At 47.9% G+C, this 10,727-nt stretch overlaps 1 protein-coding gene across 2 annotated transcripts; it reads right to left on the bottom strand.

Annotated features, from left to right (window-relative positions):
* Positions 1-187: 187 nt before the first annotated feature.
* Positions 188-10,149, bottom strand: meak7 (MTOR associated protein, eak-7 homolog). Of its 2 annotated transcripts, none has more exons than XM_007889251.2 (8): positions 10,051-10,149; positions 8,004-8,191; positions 7,370-7,603; positions 6,431-6,575; positions 4,029-4,472; positions 3,392-3,510; positions 1,804-1,983; positions 188-1,262 (listed from the first exon to the last, which is right to left on the bottom strand). In XM_007889251.2, the coding sequence occupies exons 2-8, from the start codon at positions 8,169-8,171 to the stop codon at positions 1,137-1,139; spliced, it is 1,416 nt and encodes a 471-aa protein (XP_007887442.2). In that variant the 5' UTR covers positions 8,172-8,191; positions 10,051-10,149; the 3' UTR covers positions 188-1,136. The 2 variants fall into 2 exon arrangements, with proteins under 2 accessions (XP_007887442.2, XP_007887443.2); XM_007889252.2 differs by lacking the exon at positions 10,051-10,149 and adding an exon at positions 9,662-9,673.
* Positions 10,150-10,727: the final 578 nt, after the last annotated feature.

Raw genomic sequence — 10,727 nt, 5'->3', positions numbered from 1 at the left:
CTAAACTATTCCAATGTTTATACGAATATTAATTTCAAAGAGGTGAGTTTTTCCCAGAAGTGAAACTATTTATGGTGTTTCATAAACACTGTTGTTTTTGTGATCGCTATCGCCCAACACACTGCATATTTTAACATAACAGGGAAAGCACACATAAAAGACCTTGACTTTAATGACCAGAACTCTTCAAAAAAAATTCCAATTTATTTTTTTAAAAAGTGCAATCAAATCCTAGAAGTACAAGTTGTAGGAACTCGGAACAAACAAACAAAGAAATGTAGTACAATGCATCCTTGCGTTTATAAACTGCAGTGTATTGAATGTCACAGTGTTCAATGCAACAGCGTTCTCCATGAATCAGATAATACTCAAATGTGTGCCAACAAAGTTTGGTGTTAAACAATAAGACTTTGTGGAAAGAAAAGCAATCCAAATAGGTACCTGTCGGGAACGCAATGTCTGCATAGTCTTTTCCGTGAGGAAGAACGTTGAAAAACAAGTGCTTTTAAAACCCCGAAACATTTCTCCTTGTAAAAGAGAAGACAATGCGATCACTAAGGGCTGAAATGTTGCCTTTGTGCGCGGGAACTAATGCAATATGGATCTCGATGTCTAAATGGTGAACTTGGCTAAGGCCAGTGGCAAGTTTCATGTGGGGAGGGGTGGAAATCATCTCCATTCTAATCATTTGACCCATCTTAAAACTCTTGAACAATGATGTAGAGACATGGTAAGTGTCCAAACAAAAACCCTCCAAATAATGAGATGTCTCTGTTTTCCCCCCACCACTACCACCTTACCTCCCCCCCTCTCCCCCATCCAACTTTACCTCCTTTTCCCTCTTTCTGAAAGAGTCAATTTTGCCAAGAGCAAAGATTTGTTCTTTAATTCAAGAACATAGATGTTCAACCCAAGGAGTCATGCGTTACAATCCGGCAATGGATTTTCTTTTTGTTTGCCATCGCAAGGAATAGAGAGCCTAAGGTTCTGCTCCCACTTCCCAGACAATTTAGATCTTCTACAGTCAGATATCACAGAGATATTTGATTGGATGTTCACTTGAGGAATAACGGTGACAATTAAGGGCTCGTGTTTTATTTTTGTAGCTGTCTATCAGGCTCTTTCAAAAAACGTGTCTAAGAAGAATCATCATCCTCGTCATCAGCCCGTTCTCGCAGTCCTTCACTCTTCCTCGTTTTGTTGATCATTTCCAGCAAGGCCTGCGCTTCGAGATCAGAGTCTAGTATGCTCTTGGTCTTAGTCTGGAAGTAATGAGAAATAATTTCATGTTCGGTCTGCAAGTTGTCAGCGCGGCTCAGTCAGTCGGTTAGAGATAAACGCTCTGGCACTCTATCCTGAGCGAGGGGCACTATATAAACTCAAGCTGTTCTGGGTTCGAACGCCACACACACACCGGGACTTTGAACTCATATAGCCTCAATGCGGGGATAATCTTCAAATTGGAGCTAGGCCATTTACGAGTGAAATCAGGAGGCACTTTTTCACACAAATGCTCATGGAAATCTAGAACTCTCTTCACCCAAAAGGCTATGGATCCTGGATCCATTAAAATTTTCAAGACTGGGATGGTCAGTTGTTGTTAGGTTGGGGGATCAAGGGATATGGAGTATAGAGGGTAAATGGATTTGAGGTACAGATCAGCCATGATCCAATAGAACGACGTGACAGGCTGAATGTCCGTCTACTCTTGTTTCTATGTTCCAGCCGAGCCAAGTGTGACTCATAGCAATAAATCCTTTTTACAGCACAGTTGTGCCTGAGAGCGAGAGACCTTTTACTTACATTCATCTTTTTGGGTGAGGCTCCCACAGCCCAGACCTCCAACACATCGATTGCAAAGTTTTCTTTGCCAGAGAGCTGGGGGCTATTGTAGGTCGTGCAGCGAGGCTTGGCTTTGCTGTGTCCAGTCCCATAGTCGCTATCGATCCACAATCCAAAGTAATTGTGTTGCCCTCCCATGCCCTGTGCAGGAATCACATGATGAGCAAAGCATCTGCCAGTGAGGTGAGCAACATGCAAGTTGTGTTAACCATGTGTAAACAACAACAACAACAAGATTCCATTTATAGAGCGCCTTTCACGTCGGGAGGATGTCCCAAGGCGCTGTACAGGGGGAAATGGTCAGGGTGAGGGGAGGGAAGGGAGGGAGCGAGGAGTGGGGAAATGGTCAGGGTGAGGGGAGGGAAGGGAGGGAGCGAGGAGGGGGTAGAGAGTCGAGAGGGGAGCTGAAGGCTCGGTCAAAGAGAAAGGTCTTGAGACCGGCCTTGAAGGAGGAAAGGGAGGAAGCGGCGAAGGCACTGGGGGATGGAGTTCCAGAGCCTCGGGGCTGAGAGGCTGAAGGCCCGGCCACCGATGGTAGGGCGGTTGGGGCGGGGGATGTGGAGCAGACCGGAGCCAGAGGAACGGAGGGTACGGGCAGGTAGGTGGGGGGATAGTAGGTTGGAGAGGTAGGAGGGAGCGAGGCCGTGAATGGCCTTGTAGGTGAGGATGAGGATCTTGAATTCGATCCTGAGGGATGGGGAGCCAGTGGAGGCGAGTGAGGTGAACAAGGGGAATTGCAGGTGCACTTCAATTATTATGAGATTTGAGATAGCGCATTATCATGTTGAGATGTCTCTTAGCACTTCACAGACTATATTGTAAAGCGAATTGACTGTGTATATTGTGTGTGAAACTATGTGGATTGAGAGTTAAATGGATTGTAGCTTGAATGGTTAATTATCCATTTACAAGTACCTAGAAATCCCCCTGCAAACAGGTTTAAAGATGGTTAGTACAACCCGCAAATTAGATCACCCCCTCATATATAAAAATCTCCGCTTCAAGTCATTTCAAAGTAAATTGGAATTGATTTTTCCTTTAATAATTTGTTAACCAATTTAGGAGAAGCATAGGGCATCTTAAAATAATTTAGAGATTTAAAAGTTTGGGGCACAAGCAGCATTGTAAATATATCAGTAGTGTGTATTGGGAGGTTGAAACATACGTTGTGAGAATTACAGTTTTAACACTGATTTTTGTTGGTTGACCCAAAAATCTCAAGATGCTGAATAACTTATGACTCGTACAAATGGTGCTGCGAGTCGCAACTGGGGGTAACATCGAGACATTCCTCCTCTCTAAAGTTAGAGCCTCCACAAGTCTAGTTACTACAGAAAAACTCGCATAAATCTAATCTATATAAATCGTACAATCGCCTAAGTTGTCCATCTGCCCAAAAGTTTATATTCTCTGCAAGTTTGACACTTTGCGTAAGTCACGTTAATTGTGTGGTCCTAACTGACTTATGTGAGGTTCACTGCATAAACCAAGGGTGGACTGATGGGCTGGGCCAATCTTCAGTCCCTTTAAACACGTGCACAATACTCACCAGTCCGTTTGGCATTGTCTGCTGTCCGTGGTTTAGATACATGTAGTGGTTGTTGTAGCTGGTGCAGGTGTACATCCCAAGTTGTGGGCTAAGAGTAAATAAAAAACACTTGCTATCGCCTGTAAAACACAAGTTGAGTCAAAATAAATGCCAGAAATCTGTCGTTCACCCGCAAGTCCCACAAAGTCGCACTACTGGACAGAACAAAAGTAAAGCACTTTGAGACGTCTTGGCGACATAAGGCGCTGTATCAAATGCAAGGATTATTACATTACGGATTTCACTTTCCAGCTGTTGTTGGAGCCACTAAAATAAAGTTGTTCTTTTAAAACCTGAGCTGCGAGCTGAGCGCCCCCGACAAAATAATAATAACCCTCGCATGATACAGAGTCCCATCACATCCTCGAGATGTCTCAAAGAGCCTCGCAGAACACACTGTAAACCGAATTGACTGTATGTACACCTTGTAACATAAGCCAACTTCCAAACTAACTCCGAACGGAAGAATTTTCAACAATTCTTAAGAGAGTTGAGCCAAAAAACAAACAAACTCCTGGCCACAAAGGCAAAGATTGGCTGGAAACATCAGCCCACAAAACGCTGCAACCTCTCGCAATGTCCGGTTCGTCCAATTTACCTTGAAACTGCGGTTTGACGTCCCAGCTTTGAGAAGCGAAACCCCCGAAGATGTGATCGTCCGAGTCCTTTATGATGAGCAGCGACGGCCCCTTCTGAACGATCTGGCCGGACAAGCGCGAGAAGCTCTCGCCGTGAGCCCGAGAGGAGAACAGGAGCTGCCAGCGTCCCTGGAGCTCGGCCGGGAGGTTGGAGTTCAGGTAAATGATGGATGGGGGTTCCAACACGCTGAGGAGCTCCCCCCATCGTTCCACTTTGCACAGCGGCAGGACCTGCTTATTGACGTTGAACAATTCGGTCGGGGCCTGTGGCTTGGACATGCGAAGACCCATCGTCACCACCAGACGTAGGAAGGTGGAGACGTGAGGAACTCTGTACACCCAGTCCTCGAGCTCAGCCCTGCCATAGTCAGCGCTCGCCAATGCGCCCACTTGCAGCCCTTCTCCTGTCAATCAATGAAAGCAAATAGTCTCTTATAGGGAGGGAGGGAGGGATTGCACATCAGATACACAGGAAAACTCCCATAAGTCTGATCTGTATAAATCATGTGATCGCCAAAGTCGTACACCTGCCCAAGTCCTGTTCAAGAGTTTATATTCTGTGTAAGTTTGACTAACTCATACTTTGCATCAATCATATCAAATCTAAGGTCCCAACTGATAACAATTTATGTGAGGTTTACTGTATTAATGATATTAATGATAATAATAATAACCTTTGGTGTATCACATTGTCTCAAAGCATTTCACCCCATTTTACTGTGAAGTGGAGCAACTGTGCATTTTAATTATTTGAGTGTTCTGGATTAGGTGTTCTTAACGCCTACTGACTCCAAGGTGATGTCCCTGGCAACGGCACATTGGGATCACAACAACCTCTGGAGCGGTTTGGGGAGTGTGCTTCCCAAGCCAGCCCGGTCCTCAGTACTCCAGGCCAATCTTGGCTCATCGGCAGGACTTGGGAGGGACAGACCAACAGCAGCTTGCATTTATATAGCGCCCTTCAAGCAGGGTAGCGTCCTGGAGCGCTTCACAGTGGGGAGGTGACCAGTCACTAGGGCAGCGACCCTTACCGCTCAAATCCATATAAACCCCGTGAGCCAAATCTCCAAAGAAGTAAGGTGTTCTTGGCCAGACAAGCAGCAGGAAGCTGGCCAAACAGTGCTCTCAATAGTAAGTGAATTACTTTCCTCGTGGAAGGGGTTTTGACAAACCAACAAAGACCCCTCGATTCTCGCTGCTGCATGAACCTGGCATCACAAGACTTTAAACCTGGTCTCACCTGCGTGCCCTGGGGAACAAGCCAGATTCGGAGAGCCTGCGCATCCGCTCACTCACATTTTCTCGGGTCCAAAGCCCTCCCAATTCGGTGTAACAAAAGTGCACTTTGTTCAATCAACAACTTTGATTCAATCAACAGCGCAAGGTATTTTGAGCGTCAGTCAAGCCTGAACAGGTACAGGGCGGAGTGGAACACTCGATTGTGACTGTGGGTGTGTACGTGTATCTGCCATCTATTCCCAGATCTTATCTTCAAACTCAGAGAACACTTTCAATCAAAAAAAAACCCAGCCAGCACACTTAGCTAGGTTCACCTCAATTGTCACGGACAGCAGCTTAGCAAAGTCAGCGACGTCGAGGGGGAATGGTGGGAATCTTAAGCCCTGCACCAAATCGCTCTACTCTTTCGTTAACGGGTTGAACGATTATTTAGGCAAAATGCGAGGCGTTGTCGCCTTCCACCACCCTCTCCAGTGGCTCGCTGTGGTAAATGATTTCGCCCGCTAACAGTCACTACACTTTAACAGTGCATCCTGGGAAGCACTTTGAGACATCCACTGACCTGTCCGAGGTAAGGATTAGCGCTCTCGAAAGGAAGTTACTCAACAATTCAGTTGAACTACCAAACCCCCCCAAAAAAATATAAATAACCCTATTTTCCACCCTTAGATGCAAAACGTGCAGAAACAGAATTATAGCAATTTACACCACAGAAGGAGGCCGTTCGACCCACTGAATATCCTGTTCCTATGTTCCTCACCCCACACCCCTTCAAGCCTCTATCCTTCTCTACCCGTCCGCGTCCCTCCAAAAAAAATAACAATAATAAATTGGTCACTTCAGTCCACGGCTGTTTGTGAGGACGCTGCTGTGCGCGATTGGCTGCCGCGTTTCACCCACAAAATACACAGCCACTACACTTTACAGTGTATCCTGTGAAGCGCTTTTCAGACGTCTCGAAGACGTGATAAGGTGCTGTATCAAATGCAAGGATTATTTGTTATTATTAATATTATATATAATGGACTCTGGCCTCTGGGAGATGTTGTAACCGGTCGCTGTTAAAAACCGAAGGGGGCGGGGGGGGGGGTTTCGTGCCTACTGTTTCTTCCAAGGTGACTACCTTGAGGCTTGAGCTGGGACACCAGGTGAGTGGCAAGCTGTTTTGCTCCGATCGCTCCGTCTCCCATTCTCTCCAGGTTCCAGCCTCTCAGCAACTGCTCGGACTCCAGCAACTGCACAGTGCTCACAATCAGCTCTTCTGCAAACTGCGCAAAGTCGAAGCAGCGAATCGGGAAAGAAAATGTGATCAGAGAGAGAGAGAGAGAGAGAGGGACCTGAAATTCCACCTCGTCTGAGCTTGTAGGATCATTCTGCCGTCAAAGACAATCCAACGACGCTATAGCAAAATGCAAATATCCAAATGAAAGGCTTATTATTATTATTATTACTACGCAGAATTGAGGGGAAAAAAATCTTAAATTCGCTGAATGAATTGAGAAAAAAATTGAGAAACCCCAAAAATTCTTAAACTCGAGAGGAAAAAAAAATGGTTCCGAAATGAAGTCCGAAAGTTTCAGAATTCGACCGCAATTCCAAGGGACGTTGTTTTTCGGGGCAAAACGGTCACAGGAAGGGGTGGGGGGTTTGGGGGGCAGCAAAGACGAGGCAGGAACTCAGACAGCAGTAAAGTGATCGATCGCATATTATGGTATTGTGGCGCCACCCAGGGTCCAGGAGCTCTCGCCGCAGAGGGCGAGAGATCAGACGGAGCTAACAAGGTCTTTAATCCCAATCCATGTTAAATTCCTCTTGCGTGCGGGACTTTGAGCTCACACTGTCTAGGCTGACACTCCAGTGCGGTGCTGGGAGGGGGTGAGCTGTACGGTCGGAGCCTGCCGTCCTTCGGATGAGATGTTAAACCTTAACAGGTTCTGTCTTGAAAGGTGACGGAGAGTTGGCTTGGGGAGGGACTGCGGCTGGAGTCTGGACAAAAAGGACCCCCCCAACCGACTGGCCCACAACCCCCCCCCCGAATGTTAACGGTGTTGGTGCGTTTTACCTCTCTGAGCTGGCTCTCTCTCACGGGGCCGGAGTCATCGCTGGAGACCATGCTTCGAACCACGAGGCTTCGTTCCTCGGCCGTGCCTTGCAGAACGTAGGCAACAAACATGACAAACTGCTCCTTGCTGACGTTCTGGGTCCAGCTCAGCGATTTCCCTGCTGTATCCATGCTCCTCATCCCATCGTACAGTCGGACCATCATGGACTCCTGCAATGTTCCCTTAGTGTAAGCCTACGGACAGGAAGAAGGAGTTACAGAGAGACATTTTCCTGAAAACACAACAATTGGCGTTTCCCAGTACTGCGCTGGAGTGTCTGTCCAGACTGACTGCACGGTCGAAAGTTCTCCAATTGGGGCTTGAACCCCACAACCTTTTTCGATCCACAAGCGAGAGAGAGAGAGAGAGAGAAGTGCCAGCAAACCCACTCAGGCTCACGCCCCCTTAAGCTTTTCCAGTAGCAGACATCAAGCCCCAACTAAGAGCAGCTTCCGTATATTTTACGTTACAACATAGGTAGGTTAGGGAGAAAATGGAAGTTCAAACGAAAATAATTTCCCACAAACTCTGCGCTGCTCACGGTTAGTAAAGTAAAAAAAAATAATTCAGGCCACTTTTCAGCTGAACACGTACCCTCAACAAGTCCAGGGTAACTTGCTTTTTAGCAGCTTTTCTGCCTTTCTGATCATCGGAGGCTCCCGAGCCAGTCATGACATCGAAGACGTCGTCCAATATCGCCTGCTCCTCGGGTATAAACTTGGCCTGGAATCTGTGCAGCGAGCTGCTCTCTGCGTTACCCATGGCCGGTGATGGGACACCTACTGCAACCAAACGTTTACAATCAAAAGGATCACCGCAGACACTGAGCAAACCCAGGGACTGACCGCCACCAACACCACAAACGCCGGAGTCTCTATCGCCCGATTACGATGGCATTTCCCTGTTACAAAACAAGCCTTTGCCTCGTTCAAGGTCTGTTATCGAGATCGACCTCTGTGACCGCGCTCTCTGTCATCTTTGCCCTCTCCCCCCCCCCCCCCCACCTTGGTTTGTACCCTGGCTCGGGAGGCAAGCCACAATTGTCAAGTACCTTGGGACATCCTCCCAACGTGAAAGACGATGCAATGTAAACGTAAATTTGTATTGTAAGCAATACAGAGATTGACAATGTTTAGTAACTAGTGCCCGATAAATTCCCCACTGCTCCCTGTTGAAGTACAGTAATACAGTCACTCCACTTTGCAGTGTATCCAATGAAGCACTTTGAGACGTGCTCTCGACCCTGTATCTCCAAACGTCATATGGCAAGTTTAATATAACAAACAACATGGAATGACAGTTATATACTTGGCACACAACCCTCCAAGATATAGTGACCGAAGCAGTCAAACAACTGCCCCCACCCCCCACCCAGCACCAAGGTTACAGACTCGATTTCAGGCCATTTGAGCTGGAGAATCATGTAACAGATGGAAGGAAGTGCTGGATTACATCAGTGCAACCGCTACCATCGCTTGTGTAGACATACCCAGTCAGTTCATCTCAATTTATTAGCTGAGCAAGCCGACATACAGATAGGGTGTCAGCGTGGCTCAACGTCGCTTCCAAGTCAGAAAATTGTGGGCTCAAGGTCCAGATCGGACCTTCGAGCTCTCAGTCTGGTCCGATAATCCAGTGCAGATCTTGTTGTGGTGGTGAGGGATGGGGGGGGGAAAGCACTGCATTGTTGGAGAGGCTGTTAAACTGAGACGTTAAACTGATGTCCTGTCTGTGCCTGTTTAGGTGGACACTAAGGATCCAATCTTTAAAAAGAGAAGGGAGTTCCTCCCGGTGTCCTGGCCAACACTCCCCCCGATGAAACGAGTCATTCACGCCATTGGCTCTTTGTGGGACATTACTGAGCACAGGATGGCTGCTGCATTCACCTGCAAATATCCAGACACTTCACTTTACAGTAAATCCTGCGGAGCGTCTTGAGGTGCATCGACAATGCGATAAGCTGCTGTATTAACGTAAGCATCATTAGTATTATAAGCAATGTCATTCTGCTACCCAGACAACTCAATCCTTCACCGTGCACTGCTGCCCTCTAAATCTGAGGGACAATTTAAGAACGAATGCTTCCCTGTGCGCTCACTCGTGGCGTAAAGCTAAATAAGGACCTCCTTGTGCTGGCTGGAGAAGCCTAGTACATGGCGTGTCAACGGGGGTGCGCTGTATCTGCGAACGAACTAGCAAATGAATTAAACAAGAGAAAAGTGCCCTTCTGTACAGCCTGCAGAGGATCTTACCCGGTGAGGGACACGTGCACACACACGCACACGCACGCACACGCGCGCGCACTGGACCGTTCAAACTCCAGACGGGATGGTTCTATTCCAACGGCAAGAGTCTTAAGAGGCGGTTGAGGCGTAAAGTTGCCGCGTCGTGCTCGGGGTCCCTGGGCAGATCTCCCCACAACAATCCCCCTACAGACAGGCAATCCTGGATCCAGATACTCCTGGTGGGTGGGGAAGAGGAGAGAAAACAAGTGGTACATGTGTGTGTGTGTGAGAGAGAGAGAGACACAGAGAGAGAGAGAGAGAGAGAGAGAGCAAGTCACATAACTAAAGATTTAAGTACAGAGCCATTCCACTGTAAACCCACTCAACTGTAGACTGGAAATGACAATAATACTTACACCCTCTGTCCTGGTGCTGACTGGTGGATATAAAGCTAATCCCACAGAAGAAGAGGAGGAAGAGGAAGAGGAGCAGAAGCAGACTTGCTTCTCACCCCCCACACCCCCCACCCCACCCCCCCACCCCCAGGCAGAGTCCCTGCACAACACTGAGAGCCCCTCTCATTCAGCCCCAAAAGCTGCACAGCTGCCAGAACCCACCCTCCTGCAGCAGAGCAGTTGTGCTGGTGACCATCTAACCTGCTGCCAACGCGGAAGCGCCGAGGGCGGCCAATCAGGCAGCGCGGAGCTGGGCGAGCAGGCGGCCTCAGCCAATGGTGGGGGAGAGGGGCGGGGCGTAGGTGGCAGTTCCGGGTAGCAAGCTTGGTGGAGGTGTGAGGGGCCACCTCAGTCTCTGTCCTCGCCCCAAGGCTCTGGGCACCAGCAAAGAGGGTGCAATTGGATTTTTATTTTTATTTCTTTTTTTTTTTGCCTCCAGCTCATCACTGACAGCAACAACGACCCCGTCCCGGTCAGACAGCCGAGTTGTCTGATTTCCACGGTGTCAGCCCGGGGAGGGGGGGGCGTCGATGGCGCTAATCAATTCATGAATCGATTCATTAATTAATGTGCAGTGCCGTACTGGGCTGACGTGTGCTGCCTGTTTTATTCTTAGGTAATAATAATAATGATAATCC

Source organism: Callorhinchus milii, unplaced genomic scaffold, assembly GCF_018977255.1.
Source record: "Callorhinchus milii isolate IMCB2004 unplaced genomic scaffold, IMCB_Cmil_1.0 Scaffold14, whole genome shotgun sequence".
Taxonomy (NCBI): domain Eukaryota; kingdom Metazoa; phylum Chordata; class Chondrichthyes; order Chimaeriformes; family Callorhinchidae; genus Callorhinchus; species Callorhinchus milii.
This window is presented reverse-complemented; position numbering and strand designations above follow the sequence as displayed.